This window comes from Lacerta agilis, chromosome 7 (assembly GCF_009819535.1).
Source record: "Lacerta agilis isolate rLacAgi1 chromosome 7, rLacAgi1.pri, whole genome shotgun sequence".
Classification (NCBI taxonomy): domain Eukaryota; kingdom Metazoa; phylum Chordata; class Lepidosauria; order Squamata; family Lacertidae; genus Lacerta; species Lacerta agilis.
The window spans coordinates 86,465,620-86,485,943 of NC_046318.1; the positions used below are offsets into that span (position 1 = coordinate 86,465,620).

General features: G+C 51.3%; 3 protein-coding genes across 18 annotated transcripts in view; 1 reads left to right on the forward strand and 2 right to left on the reverse strand.

The window, feature by feature from the left end:
* SCRIB (scribble planar cell polarity protein) overlaps positions 1 to 2,364 on the forward strand; it is a 56,218-nt gene extending 53,854 nt beyond the window's left edge. For 12 of the 16 annotated variants that reach the window (XM_033156066.1, XM_033156071.1, XM_033156074.1 and 9 more), the window contains one exon: positions 808 to 1,088. In XM_033156066.1, the coding sequence (XP_033011957.1) occupies positions 808 to 977 (170 nt within the window). In that variant the 3' untranslated portion in view covers positions 978 to 1,088. Of the gene's footprint in view, positions 1 to 807 lie in introns of all 16 variants that reach the window. The other 4 variants (XR_004427083.1, XM_033156075.1, XM_033156079.1 and 1 more) reach the window with 4 other exon arrangements.
* Positions 2,365 to 3,150: 786 nt separating this feature from the next.
* IQANK1 (IQ motif and ankyrin repeat containing 1) lies at positions 3,151 to 10,845 on the reverse strand. The gene is made up of 10 exons (XM_033156177.1): positions 10,816 to 10,845; positions 10,268 to 10,393; positions 9,886 to 10,025; positions 8,502 to 8,556; positions 8,135 to 8,227; positions 7,692 to 7,800; positions 4,708 to 4,804; positions 4,382 to 4,516; positions 4,045 to 4,173; positions 3,151 to 3,375 (listed from the first exon to the last, which is right to left on the reverse strand). Exons 1-10 carry the CDS (start codon positions 10,843 to 10,845, stop codon positions 3,210 to 3,212), a joined length of 1,080 nt encoding a protein of 359 aa, XP_033012068.1. The 3' UTR covers positions 3,151 to 3,209.
* A 3,313-nt stretch (positions 10,846 to 14,158) lies between these two features.
* On the reverse strand, positions 14,159 to 17,656 carry LOC117050414 (putative IQ motif and ankyrin repeat domain-containing protein homolog). The gene is made up of 5 exons (XM_033156082.1): positions 17,530 to 17,656; positions 17,080 to 17,142; positions 15,416 to 15,549; positions 14,947 to 15,111; positions 14,159 to 14,276 (listed from the first exon to the last, which is right to left on the reverse strand). Exons 1-5 carry the CDS (start codon positions 17,621 to 17,623, stop codon positions 14,250 to 14,252), a joined length of 483 nt encoding a protein of 160 aa, XP_033011973.1. The 5' UTR covers positions 17,624 to 17,656; the 3' UTR covers positions 14,159 to 14,249.
* Positions 17,657 to 20,324: the final 2,668 nt, after the last annotated feature.

The window sequence follows — 20,324 nt, forward strand, 5'->3', positions numbered from 1 at the left end:
CCGCAAGTGGCGCAGGAGCCTCCGCTGTGGGGCCTCTGTTGGCGTCTGCTGCAGCCACAGACATGCTTCTGGGGTGCAGTGGAGGACTTGCAGCAGAGGGCCTGGTTGCCACGGCAGGGGTGGGGCACTGGAGTGCCATCTCCGTGGGGCCATGGGCATCTAGGCTCCGCTGCCCCAGCCCAGTCACCACCACAAACGATACGATGTCATGCACATGCACCACTGGGCACCCCCAGTCTGGGGCTGAAGTTGCCACCTCTGGTCTCAGGATGCTGCTTTGGAGCAACTGGCTCCCATTCTTCACCAGCGGGGGGTGGGGGAGGGCACAGCAAGGGGTCCTAGGAGGGTCTGTCAGCAGGGAAGTTGGTGGCTCTGCTTGATCCCCCCACTTCTGACTGCTCTAAAGCAGCTCCTGCTCCACCTCCAGTGAAGCAGGAAGGATCTCTGCCTGCCTTGGGTTACCTGCCTGCCTGTGTGTTCCCGAGGTCTTGCTGTTGCCGTTTTCCAGTGCAGGCTTTGGGCACCTCAGTTCAGCCCGCTGGAAGCTGGCTGGACACTGCTTGGAAAGCGGAGGCGTCCCAGTTCCCCACCCCTTTTGCAGGGCCACAGCCGGTGCAGGCCTGGGGGCTCCAGACCCCCCTGCAGCAGGCAGTACACAAAGCAGCCACCAAAGGGGGAAGGGGGCAGAGGTTGCCGTGGGCCCTTCCAGCCCTGACCAGAATCAAGCCAGGCAGGGGGTTGGGCTCAGATGCTGCCGCCCCTTCGGCTCTCCATGACCTCTTTTCCTCTGCTCTCTCCCCACTCCAGTGAGCCAGGAGCAAGATGGACAGGCAGCAGCCCAGGAGCCCCTTGGGGCACACGACCCCTCGACTCCCAGTGCAACTCCCCCTCGGGAAGAGATGGGGCTCTGCAGCAGCAGCGGCAAGCACAAACTCCGGCCAACCCAGCACACCCTGGAAACTGCTGTCCCCACATAGTAGACTTGCCCTTGGGGGCTGTTAGAAACACCACCAAGCCAAGTGGGGGGGTCCGCTCTGTGGACAGTGTGGTGATGTGGCCAGCTGGCTTACAGGTGGGCCTGGACAGAACAAGCTCCCTGGAGCCTCAGCTGGCATCTTGTGGGCTGTGACTCTCCCTCCTCCTCCTCACCACGCAGAGGGGCAGGTTGTGAGCAAACTGGGGCCGAAGAGAGCAGTGAGAGGGACGGGGGGACCCATGCAGGGCATGTGTGCGTGTAAATATTGGGTAGGAGTGTGTGTGTGTGCGTGCGTGCGTGCAAGGGCAGGGGTGCCCAGGTGCTGCAGCTGCTTCAGGCTGACCATCGTTTGCAGAGGGCCCAGCCCCAGCTGACATTTGCCAAACAGCGAGGGGGCCACCTGGGAAGCACCAGCTGTCCTGCCCCCTCCCCAGTTCAGGGCAAAGGGCAGCAGAGGGACAGCAGCCTTGTGCAGGATGGGGAGGGAGTTATTGCCAAGTGCTGCCATTTTCCTTCTTCTGTAGAGCCTGGGGGCCCATCCATGCCGTGAGGGGGGCACGGGCGGAAATGGGCACTTCTGCCTCTTCAGCAAGGGTTGGAGGGAACGTTTGGGAGCTGCCTGGTGCTAGCAAACATAGAGCATCGTGGGAGCAAGCGTAGGAGCAGGCTAGTTTCATTAGGATGGGGTGAAGCAGATAGAAGGTACAGCTAAATGGGGGGGATTTGGTGTTTGGGGTGCAGGGAGAAGGGTAGTGCAGGGTAGGACAAAGATGTTGGGGCACAGGTTGGCGGCCAAGGGCCAGGGCTGCTGCTTGCTCTGCCTGCTGGCTCCAGCCTCTCGGGCCCCTTTCAGAGAACAGTGGCACTGCCTGTGCGTGGCAGTGGCTTAGCCTCGCTCCTCGCTGGGTGGTGGTGAGCAGTGGGTGGCGCTGGCTGGCGTGTGTGTGTGTGCTCTCATCACGTGTGCAAACTTGCCAGGCAGCCTCTGCCAAAGGACAAGATGCAGAACCTCCTCATGCCAAAATCAGAGGGTCATTTTAACAGAACATCTATGTTCGTCTCCAGAGGGCGAGAGGGGAGGTTTCCCTCTGCCTGCCTCTCTCTAGCTGCACAGTGGCTGCTTCCACAGCAGCAGTTAGAGCTTTTTGATTTTAATCTAATTTTAGCATTTGCTTTTAATGAGCAATTTGGGAAGTGATCAGGCAGGGTTTCCATGACTAACATACAACTTCTCTAGGTGCTGGGCTGTGGCATGTCTCTCCTGTCTGTCTGTCTCCTCTCCCAGAACTCTCCGAGGGAGGATCAAGACTGTAACTAGTGACATTTGTACACCAAAGAAATCTATTTTGTGGTTCAAGGACAATAAAGTTTACTTTACATTTTAGAAACGATGCTTCTCTCTTGAGCTGGCAGAGCCTTTGCCCCACTCACCTTGTGTTGTGCAGCCCACTCCAGGGACTCAGGCCTTCAGGGAGGCAGTGCAGGAAGTCCTTCAGCTGCATGAGGCTCATCCCATTGAGTCTTGCATCCTGTTCTCACACTGACCAACCACAAAGAAATAGCCTGAGAAGCAGACCGGGGTTGGGGGGAGTGGGATGTTTGTGGAAGGCTACCTCTTTCTTTGGAAGTCCTGGGCCAGGTGAGCGAGTGCAAACCATGTCTGGTGTCTCCAACCCACACATTTCCCTCCCTTTCCTCTCCATGCATGCTCCCTCAATTTGTTCTAGGGGAGACCCCTGCAGGGCCTGCTGCATTGATGTGTAGTAGAAATGCTCAAGAGGCATCTTTTCAAGGAAACTTTTATTTGCATTCAAGCCTGCCTGCCTGCTTACAAGAGTCAAGGGGAATGAGTTGTGCCAAGGTGAAAGAAAAGTCTTCGTGGCTGAGGTGAGGATTGGCCCCAAGGCTTTGGGATGTACTTTTCATAGGGCAAAGGGACGCTGGTGTGAGAAGGGGGCTCTCCGAAAGCCTCGCTTTCTAGTGGGAGGAAACAAGCAATAGTCTTAGTGAGGCAGCAGCCTGCTACAGGCTGCAGCTTCCCTTGGGGGCCAGCAGCACCTGCAGCCACTGGTGGGGGCAGGCAACCACTTGCCCCCTTGCTCTGTAGGTAGCCAGCTCTTTGCAGAGAACCTGCAGGGTGCTGGGCCTACAAAATTCATTACAGGACACAAACCCACTGCTCAGGTTTTCCTTTAATGTCCAGCACTGGATGAGGCCGCCTGCAGTGCATTGCCTACCGAGACAGGGTGACCTGGATTGGAAGGAGCCGCTGCAGCATCTCTTCAGGAGGATGCTGCTGTTTAGTTACAATGAAGAGTTTGAATTTTTCTATTCGAGCTGCTTGAAACTCTGTCTCTGCATATTCAGGCCCATCTGTTGGCCTCCGTAGGGAAAGATACCTGTAAGATTGCAGACAGAGCAAGGCGGGAGTTAAGTCTCATGGAAAGCTGCCCCCTGTGCTGCTGCTGGGGGGGGGCAGGGGGAGGAGGACCCTTGACCTTCCACACTGTCTCTTGGCTTTCTAAAACAGGACCAGTGCTCTGGGCAATGAATATATTTGCCTGGTGGGGCTTGGGGGCATCTGCCCAAAGCATCCTGCTCTTCATTTCTGTGCCACTTACTATACAGCAAAAAGAGTACCATCCGCACCCAAGTGGGAGGTGTCAAAAAGCTACAAGTCTGAAACCCACAAAAGAATGAAGTTTCAAGAGCAGGTTGAAATAAATCTCCCATCAGTCCTGGGGTGAGGGGTTGGGACTTGCATGGCAGGCTGCCCAAAGCCTGGCTGGAGCAATAGAAGGGTCACGGGGGAAGCAAGTGCCCAGAATAGAGAAATATGGGAGTGAGAGAGAGAGCAGACTGAAGGAGGGGGAGTAAGCACCCTTTTGGTAGAAGGTGGGGAGGCACTAGGCATTGATAAAACCACTGGCTCTTGATTTGGGCACCCATTTGTCAGTTGACAGGACTGCTGCTAAGAGTCGTCTGGCTGGAGCAGACTCCCTTGGATGGTGGGGGGCTTTCCTTCTGTGGAGGCTTTTAAACAGTGGTTGGAAGGTCAACTGTCCCACCTCTCATTCTGTAGGATCTTCTTGTCCAGCAGTGCCTCTGCCAAGCCTGGTTTAAGCCGTTCCAGCTGCTTCTTCACTGTGTCAAACATGTTCACCTCCATCATGTCAAAGACAAGGGGCTTCCCATATCTGGAGGAGACAGGAGAGAGCAAGTCTTTGTCTCTCGCTCAGTGGACCAGATGCCTTTGGATGCTACCCCACTCCTCCTTTCCTTGCTCACCACTCCTGCCACGGCTGTGGGTCACCAGGTGGTGGCAGCAGCAGTGCTTCTCTCCCCCAGGTGTTTTTGCCTGGCAGTGGGGAGCCTCTCTGCCCAGCATTTGACTTGTGCCCGTACCGCAGAGAGCCCAGCAATGCCAGGCGAATGGTCTCCTCAGCCATGTCGCTGGGGTTCACTGTGTTCAGAAAGTTGGTGTCCCGATAGCGCAGGAAGATGGCTGCCTGCCCAGAAGGGTCAATGATCAGTGGCCACCTTATGGAGAGAAAGCACAAGAGGGAGCAAGTCTTCCACACTGCCCAGCAGCTGAAACCTCATGGGTAGGGGCCTCAGCAGCTGGGAAAGGGGAGGGGCTAAGACTGTGAGGCCAAAGGGGGAGAAGAGGCTGTGGGAGATGCTGGCCAGGACTCCCAATGTCTAGTGAAAATGCTTTCCCTTCAACTCACCGTCCATCTGCATGGATTTTCCCACCCACGTCTTTCAAGAGCACGTCATCCAGCTCCTGCACAGAGCACTTCAGGCCCTGGAACTCTGCTGCTGACCCTGAAAAACCAGCACAACTCTGAGCACGGCTGCACTGGGGTCCTGACATGAGTCATTGCAGGCTCCAGACACCCCTTGGTGCTCCAGCATCGACAGTAGCAAGGACCAAAGCAAAAAAAATGGATATTTCAAGGATCTTCAAATATCTAAAGGGCTGCCAGATAAAAGATGGAGCAAGCTTGTTTTCTCCTGCTCCAGGTGGTAGGACCTAAACTAATGGATTCAAGTTACAAGATATTCCAGCTAATTTTCAACCCTTGGAGTGAGTGGACTCGGCTGCAGAGGTTTTAAAGCAGACGTTGGATGGTTATGTGTAACGAGATTATTGCATTGCACAGGGTTGGACTGGATGACCCTTTAGGTCTTTTCCAACTCTAGATCTCTAGGATTCTATGAAAATAAAAATGCTGATAACATAATGCCTTTATACCAATCTCTGGTGTGACTGCATGTGGAATGTTGTGTCCAATTCTGGTCATCGCTCTTCACAATACTGTAGAATTGGAAAAGATTCAGAAAAAGACTGCAAAAAGGATCAAAGGGGAGGGATGGAGCAACTCCCCTATGAAGAAAGGTTACAGCGCTTGGGACTTTTTAGTTTAGAGAAAAGGTGAGTAAGAGGTGACATGCTAGAAAAGCATAAAATTATTTATGGTATGGATAAAACAGATAAAGTTTGTCTCCCTTTCTCAAAACATTAGAGCTCAGGGACATCCAATGAAGCTGAATATTGGAAGATTCCAGACAGATTAAAGGAAGGACTCCTTCACACAGCCCATAGTTGAACTATGGAACTCACCGCCTAAGGAGGCATTAAAAGATTAGAAAATTTCATGGCTAGGTGATCAATGGCTGGGAATGAAAAGTGGGGAAAGTTGCTGCTCACTCAAGTCCTGCTTGTGGACACCTACTGGGCCACTGAGACCAGGATGCCAGACTAGATGGACCTGATTCATCCCATTTGGCCTGATTCTGCTGAGGTGCTCTTCCAAAGTTCTTAAGGGTTTACTCTGAGGCAAAGTTGCCCGTATGAGGTCCTTGGAGCAGCAAGGCAATGGAAAGCACAAGATGTGGGCAGACCTCACTAACAGGCCTCACTGACTGGAAGAGAAAATGAAGCCATTAGAGGACTTTCCCAACACAAAGAAAACGGCCATCTGGAGCAGACCAGTTCTTGGATTGCAGGGGCTTGGTCCAAATGACCCTCGGGGTCATTTCCAGTTCTACAATTCTCTATGAATACTGTGTCCAGTTCTGGGCGCCACAATTTAAGAAGGATGTTGACAAGCTTGAATGTGGACAGAGGAGGTAACCAAGTTGATCAAGGGTCTGGAAACTAAGCCTTATGAGAAGCAGTTGAAGGAGCTGGGTATGTTTAGCCTGGGAAAGATGTGACTGAGAGGAGATATGAGAACCATCTTTAAATAAGGCCTATAACAGGGAAAAGGGAGCAAGCTTGTTTTCTCCTGCTCCGGAGGGTAGGACTCAAACCAATGGCTTCAAGTTACAAGAAAGGAGATTCCGACTATACATTCGGAAAAACCTTCTCACAGTAAGAGCTGTTCAGCAGTGGAACAGACTTCCATGAGAGGTGGTGGACTCCCTGAAGGCGGTTGGAGGATGGATGGCGGCTAACAGATTGAGGTTGAATCCTGACAAGACAGAAGTACTGTTTTGGGGGGACAGGGTGCGAGCGGGTGTGGGGGATTTCATGGTCCTGAATGGGGTAACTGCCCCTGAAGGACCAGGTGTGCAGCCTGGGAGTCATTTTGGACTCACAGCTGTCCATGGAGGCGCAGGTCAATTCTGTGTCCAGGGCGGCTGTCTACCAGCTCCATCTGGTACGCAGGCTGACCCTACCTGCCTGCAGACTGTCTCGCCAGAGTGGTGCATGCTCTAGTTATTTCCCACTTGGACTACTGCAATGCGCTCTACGTGGGGCTACCTTTGAAGGTGACCCGGAAACTGCAATTAATCCAGAATGCGGCAGCTAGACTGGTGACTGGGAGTGGCCGCCGGGACCACATAACACCGGTCCTGAGAGAGCTACATTGGCTCCCAGTACGTTTCCAAGCACAATTCCAAGTGTTGGTGCTGACCTTTAAAGCCCTAAACAGCCTCAGTCCTGTATACTTGAAGGAGCGTCTCCACCTCCATCGTTCAACCCAGACACTGAGATCCAGCGCCGAGGGCCTTCTGGCGGTTCCCTCACTGCAAGAAGCAAAGCTACAGGGAACCAGGCAGAGGGCCTTCTCGGTAGTGGCGCCTGCCCTGTGGAACGCCCTCCCATCAGAGGTCAAAGAGAGAAATAACTATCTGACATTCAGAAAATACCTGAAGGCAGCCTTATTTAGGGAAGTTTTAAACCTGTGATATTTTAATGTATTTTAATATCTGTTGGAGGCCGCCCAGAGTGGCTGGGGGGACCCAGCCAAATGGGCAGGGTACAAATAATAAATTATTATTATTATTATTATTATTATTATTATTATTATTATTATTATTACTACTACTACTACTACTACTCTGCTTCCCTGGAGGTTTTTAAGCAGAGGTTGGGTGGCCATCTGTCATGGGTGCTCACACCAATAACAAACTTAGTTGGTCTCTAAGGTGCTACTGGACGGAAGGATTTTTATTTTATTTTGTCATAGATGCTTTAGCTGAGATTCCTGCATTTCAGGGGTTGGACTAGAAGACCCTTGGGTCCCTCCCAACTCTGATTCTATGACCTCTGATTGCTTGAGAAGGAGGCAATTCATCTGAAAAGAAGCCTCGTCCCTTTTTGTTCACTTTGTTCATTGGTGTGGGAGTGCTAGGCAGGACATTTCTGTAGACCCGTGTCTCCCAGGAACAAGAGCCAAGCATTTCACTGCACAGGACTGACCTTCCTGCATCTGCTCCCGCAGCTTCAGCCGGGCCAGGGAGACCTTCTCCTCAGCATCTTCAGCAGCCACGCGCAGCCTCTGCACCAGGGATTCTGCGTCTGCAATGGCCTGTTGCAGAAACAGGTTGTCAGAGTAGCCCTCGTGCCGAGCGTGGTTGGCCTTGCCCTGTGGGAACTGGCCTCCGGGTGCCCAGCAGAGCCTCCTCTCCCTCAGGGTAGCCTGCAGTGGATGCCAGGCAGGAATCTTCCCAGGCACCCCTTCTGCAGGCCAAGCAGGTGCTCCCTCCACCAGCTTATGGGCTGCACAACAGCACACAGACAAGGTGCCAGGCCAAGGAACAGGAAGCCCTCGATCCCAGCTGCACAGAAGGCAGAGAGCTCAGGCTCTCCTACCCACTTGGATGCCAGCCTGCTCAGAGAGGCTACAGGAAGGTGGTGCTCACATGGAGGGTGATCTCGGCGTTGTCCATCTGCTTCCGCTGGCACTTGTCGTGCTCTGTGATCCTCCGGTTCAGCTCGCAGTAGGCCTGCTGCAGCTGCAAAGAAGATGAGCAGCCCCAGCCTTTAGCAAATGGGGAGGGAGGAATGAGGACACCCACACAGCTGGGGCTGCGGGAGGGCCCAGCCTTGGGTGGCTTCTCCCCAGAGCGGGGAGGGCCAGAGCCCTGCTGCACAGCCCCCTGATGCCAGCCACCCCAGCGCCAGCAGGTGCCAAGGAAGATGGTGAGGCAGGCAAGACCCCAGAGGGCCTTCTGGGAAGGCAGACCATAAAGACAAGGGAATGACCACATAGAGCTTCTTAGCTCCCACCTCCTTGCTGCATCTCTCGTGCTCCTTGGCCAGCTGCTCTACCTCCTCTGTCATCCTGTGGAGGGGAAAGAGGAATCAGAGGCTGCAGAGACCCTCTTCAAGGAGTTGCATCTCCTTCCCCACCAGCATGCAGTGGGGTTGGACTAAATGGCCCTTAAGGATCCCTTCCAACTACAAGTCTATCATTGTAATTGCTGGCAATATACATTTAATTCTCTTGATCTTTCGCCTTCTGTTAAGGAAACTTTTATCAACTAATAGTACAGTATAAAAAAAAAAACAACAGAGTAAGATCGTAACAAATTTAACAACAAAAGGATTTTTTCTCCAAGTGTTTGTTGCAATAAGCAAGTCATTCTTAAATAAGGAGTAACCATTCAGTCAAAATTAAATGTAAAATCAGCATGAATTGCCAAAACAAAGTACTATAAGTACTATTGAAAATCAAAAACAAAACTGTATTTTCTTCTGTTAAGAAAAACAGAAGATCTGAAGCAGCTGGCACGGCCATGTGAGCTGTCTGAGGGGAAATGGCAGCAGGAGCAGGTGGGGGAATGCAGCCCAGCCGCCTCCTGAAAGCAGCCACTTAATGATTCATGGTAGTCACTGGTCATAGTAAGAGTTGGCAAGGGGGAGAACCTCCCTGCGCCAGCCACCGCCTTCTCCCCTCCTGCTCCCTCTTGCCCTAGGAGCCCAAGGTGGGGGAGGGGAAGGGCTCTGCCCCAGAGACCCCCCATTGGCAGGCAGGGGCATCTCCATCTCCCATGGGGCAAGGGCCCTAGCATCTGCTGGCAGTGAGAAGGGGCCAACAAGCTGCAGGGCAGACTCCCTTTGCTGCCACCCCCCAGGTGCTTTTGAAAACTCTTTCCTCCCTCTTGATCCTAAAGCCCAGCAAGGTCATTCCATGAAGCTGAAAGTGGGAGGCTGAGGACAGACCAAAGGAAAGACAACTTCTTCAAGTAGTTTATAAAGAAACACCAAATGTAGTGATGGCTGCCAACTTGGGTTGAGACAAATCAATAGTGAATAAGGTTGCCTGTGGTCTAATCCATCAGCAGCTTGTGTTCTTAACTCGAGCACCCCTCCCTGTCTGATACAGGACACTGGGTTGGGGAAGGAACCTCCTTGAGTCTACGGACTGAGCTGTCCCTGGAATCCAACTGGCTCCGCTGGGGTTGGTTTTTTTTGGGGGGGGGGGTCACCTTCCAGGCTGGGTCAGCACCCAGTGGCTCCAAGTGACAGCAGGTGAGCCGTGCAATGGCTGCAGTGGGATTGGGGGGGGGGGTGCCAGTGGGTGCATTTGCAAAAGCTCCTACAGCTTGATCCTGCCCTGAGCCCTGAAGAGCAGCTACCCACAAGCGGCAACTTCCCTGGCAGGGCTCACCGTCGGGTCTCTGCTTCTTTTTGCTTCTTGTCTTGCTGCACCCTTCGCTGCTCTTCCGCCTCCATCTTCTGGAGCATGGACTCTGTCAGGCGGATGTCCCAGGAGTTCAGCACAGCCACCAAGCTGTCCAGGGAAGCAATCTTGGAAGAGACAAAAGGACTGTGGGCTTGAAATGCCCATCCAAACCACCAGGCCTGGCCTGTAGTGAGAAGGGCACTCTCGCTCTCCCCCTTGCTCTTGCTCTCCCTCACTCTCCATGGCTTCTTCAGGGATACCAGCTCCCCTTTTCTTTCAGTTCTTTCTCTCTCTTGCCAGGTGGCCTGGTGGAAACAGCCTACCTAGGGCTCAGCCAGCTGCTGGGGGAGGCGGTTGGGGTTGGTACCTGCTCTGGGGTGTTGCCGTCATCAGCATAGAGTCGAGGGTCAGCCCCATGCTGGAGAAGCAGCTCCACTGCTGCTAGGTGGCCCGCAAAGGCAGCACGATACAAAGGAGTCCGGTTAAAAGCACCCTTAAAAATAAAGGGGGCTGAAGATCAAACAGGGTTTGCAGAAAGAAGGCAGCTGGAAGTGAAGCACCTGCAGGAGGCACATTAATGCCACTAACAATCTCTTTACAGTACATTCCAACAGTTCTCTAATTCTGTCAATGCAGGAAAAGCATCTGAGAACTTTTTACTCTAAAAAATGAGTTCTGGTTGCCTCTGGAATGGGGGAAAATTGGACTTGCAGTATACCATCTGCTAGACCGGCAGTTATTGACTGCCTGTTACCAAGGAGTGAATCTTCCGCACAGATAGAAGACATGGATGTCCACTGCCTCCCTTGTGCATTCTGGCTCAATGGTGAGAAGAGACTAACTAGGAAGATGGATTCCCTGTGAGGTTCCATCCCAAGCTCTTCGAGGACATCAGAGGAGGGTACAGCATGGCACCTCAGGGCTGCAGAAGTGGAGCCTCCTCATATCGCCAGAGGTGCTCTTGCTCACCCTCGGATTGACTCGGAGGCCCTGTAATATTTATTTTAATTCTTGGTTTGCAAACATTTGTATGCCACCAGGAAAAGCCAAGGGTAACAGAAGAGTTTTGTGTGGATGCCTCCATGCCAATGCTTTTGATGCCTGGCCAGGGGTGGGTGCTGCCACACCGAAGACGCAGCTCTGAGCAGACCAAAGGGAAATCTCCCAATCCAGCAACAGCCGCAGCTGTCACAGGGCCAAACTGGCAGAAGGTGCTCCTAGCGCCTGAATCCATTTCTGCCTCCAGGGACAAAGATGGAGACAGACGTGTCCTCCGCCTACAAAGCTGCTCCTCCAGAGAGTGTGACTCCATCCACAACAGGCAACGGACATATTTCCCAGACCCAGGAAGTGGTCAAAGACAACAGCATGAAGGACAAGGCTATCAGCGGCTACTAGGTATGGTGGAGGCTTTGATCTGCCTCCACAGCTGCTGGATCTATGTTCTCAGAGTGGCCAACCAGACACCTCTTTTGGGAAGCCCGCATGCTGTGTGAAGAAGCCCTTTTCTTTCAGCTGTCCAGCAGGCAGGCTCTTCAGCCATGAGCGAGTGAGGTCTCCTCCCCAAACTTAACAAGGCACAAAGAAGGCACAGGGAGCTCCGTGGGGGAGCAACCAGGTACACAGAGACTGATGCAGGAATTGTGGCAACCATCCATGCTCCCATCACCCAGAATGACCCACCTGCCTCCCAAACCAAACCTTCCTATGTCCAAAGGCAATTCAACAGGTGCAGCATCTCCTGCCTCCCCAACTTTTCCATCCTGGCAAGGACATGACTCCACACACCACCAACCCTACCACAAGCACACTCACACACACAGAAAAAAACCCTTAACTGTCTCCAACCCTTATTCATCAGTTTATTCCTAATTTTAAGCTGCTTAGAGGAAGAACTATAGATATGCAGAAATATATTTTATTTATTTATTGAATTTGTATATCACTCTTCATCTGAATATAACATGTTATATTCACAACATAAAAATAAAATGAGAACACAAAATAAAACAAACCAACAACCCCTTCCCACAAACACATTTAAAAGGCCATAGTCAGCCAGAGCCTGGTTAAAAAGAATCGTTTTTGCCTGGCACCTGAAGATATGTAATGAAGGCACCAGGTGATCCTCGCCACAGCTTAGCTGTTCCTGATAAGGCATTACCACAATGCTATTTTATCTGACCTTATCTGTCAAGGGTTTGGTCTGTGAAGTGGCAGTACACATGGGAATACAGAACCCTTGGCCCATCAGGTTACAAAAAAACATCTTGTTTTAACAGTAAAATCCCTCAGCATGGGTAAATACACAGAGAGAAGGGAGAGACAGAAAGAAAGCAAGAGATTATTTAATTGCCACGCAGAATTTGGCTCAAGCAAACACTAATCAACAGGCTGACCACACCTATCAGCCAATCCCCCATTCCCACCACCCTTCCCAGTAATACCCCTCCCCACCCTCTCACTATATATAAGGGTCTGGTGACTTCTGTTTTAGTGTATCTGAAGAAGTGTGCATGCACACAAAAGCTCATACCAATAACAAACTTAGTTGGTCTCTAAGGTGCTACTGGAATGATTTTTTTGTTTTGTTTAAACTGAGCTTTGGTTGCTGTGGCCCCGCCCTGTGGGGTGAAAGGCTGCCTCCCCATGACTCTGCCCTCTTTCCCTTGCTGGTTGCTGAAGAGCCAGTTTGAAGACCAGGCTGTGACCCTCTTAGGTATGCTGGCTGCCTCACCTGCACACCAGTTGCCAAGCCAGAGAAGTGAGCAAAGTGGCATTTGTAGCACCAGCCTTGCTGGCAATCCCAGGGGAGGGAGGTTTGAGGTACTGGCCCACCACCCTTCATGTCAACTGCAGAGCAGCCTCCAGGAAAGCAGGCGGCTGGTCAGGGACACGGAATCACTCTGGCCTCCAAGCACCACCTTGGCTCCGGCTCATAGCCAGAGCACCAGCAGCAGCCATGAGCCTCTAGGAGTCCCCACCTTTCACCCTGCAACCTCCCTCCTGCTTCTCACCCGGCTGTTAGGGTTGGCTCCATTCTCTATCAGCATCCGGATGGCGTCAGGGTGGCCCCCTCCAGATGCCTCAGAGAGGGGCGTGTTGCCGTTGGCGTCAGTGCAGTCCACCATGTTGAGGTGATGCCGGAGGCGCAGAGCCTTGCCCCTCTCGTCTGTCCCCAGGCCGCTCTTGGTATCCAGGTCTGCCACCTTGAGAAACCAAATCTTTGGGTCACAGTGGGGAAGAGACATGGCGATTCTGCACTGTGCCATAGCAGAGCAGGGAAGGGGGCCCTTGGCATGCTGGGAGCATGGGCTCCGCACCCAAAACCAGCATGGCACCAACCTGGGACATCCTCCCTACCCACCTGCGCCTGCCACCTCCAAGCATCTCACCAGCAAAACTTTCTCGGCAGCACCTCCCTTTGCCTCCTGTGCATTTCATTCCCACACACTCAGGCAGTGGCCCCTAACCTCAGTGGCTTTTGCAGAAATAACACAAGAGCTGGCAAAACAAGCCCCATGCAGAATGCAGGCCAAACTCTGAAGAACAAACTAAAGGAAGCTCTGCTGTGCTCTGTTGGCGGAGAGGGGAAACAGGACATACTGAGCTTGGTAAGCTCACCTGGGCCCAATCCAGGAAGGCAGCTCTTACACTCTAGCAATCTGGTCCTTTTCCCACTCCCTGCTTTGTTTCTCTGAGCAAAGCCATGCCATGGCTTTTCCATGCTGAATAAACCTCGCAGCAGAAACAGCAACTCCCCTGTGCCTTACTCCCTCACACATAAATTCTGACTGCAAAGCCTGAACCTGCAGCTTAGAAAAGGGACAAAGAAGTCTCCAACTCGGTGCAGTGACCTTCTGGAGTTGTGCTATGAAGCTGCTGCTGACACTGATGGGCTGAGCTGCTGCGGCAGCACAGAAGGTTCAGTTGCTCAGGGAACCTGACCATTGGACTGGTACAAAAACCTCACATGCGGGCAGACATCAGGGCTGCAAACTGTCTGGAGTCAGGGCTGAACACAGTGAGGCCCAGTTTACTGACAACACCTAATTAGTCAGGGTGGTAAAACTAGTAATATGCCAAAATCTGCCCTTCAATTTCTCAAATGTTTTCTTTCTATGCTAAAGAGGCTTCCTTCTTTTTTTTCTTTCTTTTTTTGCCTCATTCTCAGGGCACTTTAGATTTTCAGTGGATGGAGTGAGATTATCTTATTGTTGCAAGTTGGCTGAGGGTGGCCTGGGGTCCCCACTCCCAGAAAACACTACTGGAGCACTCTGCAGGCCCTTCCTTCTGATATGAACAAGCCCTGAGGGGGAAGTGACCTCATGGTGTCTTCTGCTGAGCTTTCACTGAAACAAGGGCATGTGGGAAGGCTGCAGAGTGCAGGTCACAGGATGGGGTGTGGGGAGAGGAGTTGTGGAAGAGAGAGAGAAACAATCAGAAAAAACTCCTCCCCAAAAAACACCTGGTTGCTACTTGGTACTTTGAGGAGCACCAGAATACGAAACAGGGCTGACGAAGCCTGGAGCCAAGTGGCACAAGTCTCACTCTGAAGCTGACCAAACACTGGAAAGAACACACAGTCACGCCTACCATGTGGCAGTGCAGGCTGCGAAAAAGCTCATTTTGCAGCTCATATGGTTTCACCCAGGAGCCGGCTGGCAAACGTATTTTGGACGGTGCAGAGGTTACTGATTCCCAGTGCAAGAGCAGAAACTCTGGAGCCCTGAAAGGCGCCCTGTGAGCAACTGGCTACACATTTTTTTTTTTTTTTTTTGGCCAAATCATTTTTATTAGCTCTGGCTACACACTTTGAGTGTAAAGTTGAGGGTGAGCTTGACTCCAGCTGAAGTACCCAGTGCTGCTACCGAGGTTATTTTGTGCAGTCAGTTGATGTAGTCTGTGCTGCCCTGTCCAAAGTGCACCGTGTGGTCCCTCTGCCCTCATTTTGAGACTCTAATTTGCCTGCACAGGCCATGAGATCAGGAGCCTCAAGCTGAGGACAGGGCTGAGTGATTCTGGCTACAGCGAGGCCTGGCCCACCTCTTTCAGGACGGCCTTCATCTCTTCCACATCCCCATCAAAGGCCGCTTCCAACATCCGCTTCCTCCTCTGCTGCTCCTCCCGCTGCTTCTTCTTCTCTTCCTCCTCTTTCTTTCTCTCCCGCTCAGCTTCCTCTCGCTCCCTCTTCACCAGCGCAGCAAAGGCCTATGACAGAAGCCCATGGAGCCAACAGGCCCAGTCACGGGGAGGCAAAACAGGAAGGCTTTCAACACTGATGGGCAGCGGAAGCGGAAGAGCATCAAGAAGAATGCAAAGCCTGGGGAGACCACAGGAAGGTCTGGAGGGCTTTGGCCAGAGCTTCAAGCCACAGAGATGTTTCCCCAGCAGCCACCCTCACAAGTGAGCCCTGGACTGGATTTTCTGTCTCGTCTACAATGCCTTCATGTTGATGATGTCTGTCCCAGCTTCCCTTCCCCCTGGAGGGGGCTTCTCTCAGGTGTCACCTCACCTCTCTCTGGAGGCGGTCCATTAACTCATTGTACTCCTGTCGCTCTTGCAATCGCCTCGCTCTCTCACGACATGCCAAGATGCGGCGGAAGGCACTCTGCAACGTGAGTGCAGCCTTTGCTTCACGCGTCAGCTCTGAGAGGGCAGAAAGCAGAAGTGCAGAGCCATAAAAGGGAATTCCAAGGGAGTTGCTGGTGCTTTAGGTCCTATGAGGTGATGGCGCTTGTGGGATAGGGATAGGGGGCTCTCTAGGTAAAGGTTCCCCATGTACAGTCTATTTTCTTGCCTTACCTCAATCCTGCTTTACAGCCACACCAAGGAAGCACTTTTGCAGCACAGAGCCCAGAGAGGTACTTCAGCCTTGTAAATGAGCTTCCAAATGCTACTAGCCTGGAGGCTGGCAAAAGAGGGGAGCAATTCCATAACTCTGGAGACTGGGCCCACAGGAGGAAGGGGGCAGGCCTTGCCTCCCCTCCCAGCCAGCCAGCCAGCTCACAGCAGACATGCGCCCTCATACAGAGCTACAGTTACCAGGCAAGGGCATAGGTACAAGGCTGAGCTACTTGCTCCTTTTCTCTGCTTCTTCAATTGTGGTGAGGGTGAACCTAGTCACAAACTTCCTGGAGAGAAAAGAAGTTCTACACAATATGAAAATGTCGGTCCAAGTAACATTTTTTGCTGCTCAATGCAGATTGGCGGAGGGGATGACATTGTTGGAATTAGTGCTGTTATGTTTGAATTTGTTTTTCAGCTGTATATCATTCTGGCACATTTATTTTTTGAGGCAACTAACTCGTAAATAAAACATAACCCTCATCGTTTTCACAAGAAAATAACAAACTTTAGTGCTGCTCGCTCCTGATCCTCATTCCACTGTGAGGGGTTTTGCTTTTAATGGCTGTCTGTGAACACATCAAAGTGAAGCAATGGCCGTCAGGTGTGAAGCACACTTCTGCCCACAGACAAGCCACAGCTGTCTAGTGCCACGTCCTCTTCGTTCTGAACGCCATGGCCTCTCTCTCTAACCTTCTGCTCTCTCAGTGGTTTGCCATGCCCTGGCTGTGACCTTTGCCTCCCTTTGAGAGGCATGGCTCACTTTCCACTTGGTAGGAACATAACATGGTGCAGCAGGTCTCACAAATGTCAGAGGAAACATATGTGTCAGTTCATGATGTAAACTTGCTAAAGGTTAGACTGTTCCTAAATGTGTGCATATTCTTGCTAATAAAAAGAGCCTCTGCCGAGCTAGCAATCAGCTTGCTCATGCGCAGCTCACCTGCACCAACTCCTAAGCGTGGTCTTCACTTCATCAAATAAATTCCAAGCGGAAGGCAAACCTGAGTCCAACAGCTGCATTTGCTCTTCGCTATTCCTTGTCCCCCTTCCTCTACCATCCCTCCAGGTGGGGGTCAGAGCCTGCCTCATTTTTGTTCTTGCTTAAGAGCTCTCCATGAAGTGCCACGAACAGTGGTGGGGCTGACTCTGTGGGAATAAGCCAGCCTGCCTACAAGGGGTCGGGCTCAGAGGACAATCTTGCACCAAAGCTGTTCAAGAGAGCCTCTGCTCTCCTCCCCCACCATATTTCACCACCATTAAGTCCCTGCCACAAAGGCCTTGCAGAAATCCCCCCAGTTCTGATGCAGATTCTGCTGTGCCGCTACCTACCTTTCGGATGGCTGCTGAGGGGCACTTCTTGGGGTCTGGTGCTGTTGCTTGGTAGGGCTGCATCTTTTCCATCAATTGTGGGCACCGAGCCAGAGGGAAAATAAGAGAGAAACCAAATTTTAAAAATGCTAATTGTCACCAGTGCTGCAGAAGACAGAATCCTGCCTTAACAGATTGGGGAACTCGACCCAAGCTAACAAAATGAACTTCAACAGGGACAAATGTGAGGTTCTGCACTTAGGCAGGAGGAACAAACAAAATACATTTGAGCCACCCTTAATATATTGTATACAGCACAGTACATTTTGTGTACTCATGACAAGCCAAAGTCCTACAGGCACCCCTTGCTCCACACCCTGGACTGTGCAGTGGAGCCTCACAGCTGGCTCAGAGAGCTGTCTCTGCAGCAGGGCCTCAGCCCTGCCTTCCTCTTCCCCATGGGTGCTATACCTGCCTTTACAGGGACCCCCTTTGCTGGAGCTGCTAGCTTTGCCCCTTTCCGAAGTGGAGGCTTTCCTGCTGCCGCTGCCTTCTTGGCACTCATCCCCCTGGAAAGAGAAGAGCAACAAGGTGAGCAGAGGGGCCTCAGCGAAACCCAAGGCGGCCCAACACGTCCCGAGCACACAGGTCATGTGTTCTTGTAGAAAGGCTTGCTCCTGTCAGAACAGTCAAGCTTTTTATCCCGAGGTGCATCATTAATAAAATCTCCAGGAAACTTGGGCAAAGCTGAAGCAAAGCAAGTCTTTTGGATCTTGGATATCTGCGCCGTGTCTATTTTTCTTCTGCTTTTAAGACTGATTCTGTAAAGTTCTTAAAGAGATCAGAAAACGTGTATATGATTGGCTGCAATATCGTCAATTGAATGAGGTATTTAAAGAGGACAAAAAGAAGGGATTTAGTTATACAGTGGTACCTCAGGTATGGAAGAAGAAGAAGAAGAAGAGTTTGGATTTGATATCCTGCTTTTCACTACCCAAAGGAGTCTCAAAGCGGCTAACATTCTCCTTTCCCTTCCTCCCCCACAACAAACACTCTGTGAGGTGAGTGGGGCTGAGAGACTTCAAAGAAGTGTGACTAGCCCAAGGTCACCCAGCAGCTGCATGTGGAGGAGTGGAGACACGAACCCGGTTCCCCAGATTACGAGTCTACCGCTCTTAACCACTACACCACACTGGAAGTGAGAGCTGGACCATAAAGAAGACTGATTGCCGAAGAATTGATGCTTTTGAATTGTGGTGTTGGAGGAGACTCTTGAGAGTCCCATGGACTGCAAAAAGATCAAACATATCCATCCTTAAAGAAATCAGCCCTGAGTGCTCACAGGAAGGACAGATCCTGAAGTTGAAGCTCCAGTACTTTGGCCACCTCATGAGAAGAGAAGACTCCCTGGAAAAGACCCTGATGTTGGGAAAGATGGAGGGCACAAGGAGAAGGGGACGACAGAGGATGAGATGGTTGGACAGTGTTCTCGAAGCGACTGGCATGAGTTTGGCCAAACTGCGTGAGGCATTGGAGGATAGGGGTGCCTGGCGTGCTCTGGTCCATGGGGTCACGAAGAGTCGGACACGACTGAACAACAACAACACCACCTCAGGTTACAGACGCTTCAGGTTACAAACTCCGCTAACGCAGAAATAGTACCTCGGGTTAAGAACTTTGCCCCAGGATGAGAACAGAAATCGTGCTCTGGCGGCGCAGCGGCAGTAGGAGGCCCCATTAGCTAAAGTGGTACCTCAGGTTAAGAACAGTTTCAGGTTAAGAAAGGACCTCCAGAACGAATTAACTTCTTAACCCGAGGTACCACTGTACTATCTCTAGATTTTAAAGAGAAATAATAGAGGATAATACCTAACTTTTGAAGAAAGTGTATAATTTACTACTAGAATGGGAAACAACAGATGAGGAGGTTAAATCTGTAATGATTAAATGGGCACAAGACCTAGGACATAATAGAAATACTTTATTGTCACTGTACCACATGTTTACAGTGAGATTAAACAAGCCCCCCCCACCAAATCTATCAGTCCTTGTTACACTCTATGTGCTCTATATACAAATGGAAGACTAGGAGTATGGAAAATGAACTTAAAATTTACTGATTGTATATTGTTAAAAGAGAATTACCGGTATATGAAAATGATGTATAGATGGTATATCACACCTGCAAAAATAGCAAAAATGTATAGAACAGGCTCCAATAAGTGTTGGAAATGTAAAGAAAAAGAAGGCATGTTTTTTCATATGTGGTGGAATTGCAAGATAGTTAAAAATTATTGGGATTTGATTTATAATGAAATGACTAAACATGATCCACCTGGAGCAGGAACAGGCAAGCCACTCCAGTATCCCTGCCAAGAAAACTCCATGGACAAAGACAACAGGCATATAAAAGCTATTATGCTGGAAGATGAGCCCCTCAGGTCGGAAGGCGTCCAACATGCTACTGAGGAAGAGCGGAGGACAAGTACAAGTAGATTCAGAGCTGATGAAGCGGCTGGGCCAAAGCTGAAAGGACGCTCAGTTGCGGATATGCCTGGAAGCGAAAGGAAAGCCCAATGCTGTAAAGAAAAATATTGTGTAGGAACCTGGAATGTAAGAACCATGAAACTTGTATTAAGATTTAGTGTCAGGAATAACAGAGTCCTGGACACAGCAGAGTGAACGCAGGTTTTCTGGAAGCTTCTGGCTGTAGAACATTGACTGGACAGCACAACACAGGAACTCAGCACTTCATTTGGATAACTATATACAGTATTTATTGAAGCAACAAGTATCCATAAGTTACTACTGTATATAGACTTGCCTGGAGGGCAGCGGCTGAGGAGGGAGCACAAGGGCTGTGCTTGTTTTCTAGGGCTTCTGCCTCTTGGAATTGTGGGACTATCCAGGCTTGTGTGTGTGTTTGTTTCTGGCTGTGTGCACTCCCTGAAGGGGCAGGGCTTCTGTTGAGTCAGGTGACTAGCTGTGGGCGGAGCTAGTCAGTGCCTGGAGGGCAGCGCCGTGCGCCTGTTGGCACGCGCAGTTTGACCCATCTTTTAGATTAAGGGGAACTGGTCTCTACGTTTATTGGGGGAGACCTAGGCTTCCTTTTTGTCCTGACTTCAAGCTTTTCAGGATGGAGGGTGAGGGGACAACTGTAGTCACCTGCAATTCCTGCGCAGTTTGTCTTCTTGCCAAAGGATGTAGGCAGCTACACCTGCAGCAATTGCAAGTTGGTTGCCCTATTAGAAGACAAGGTCCAGCAA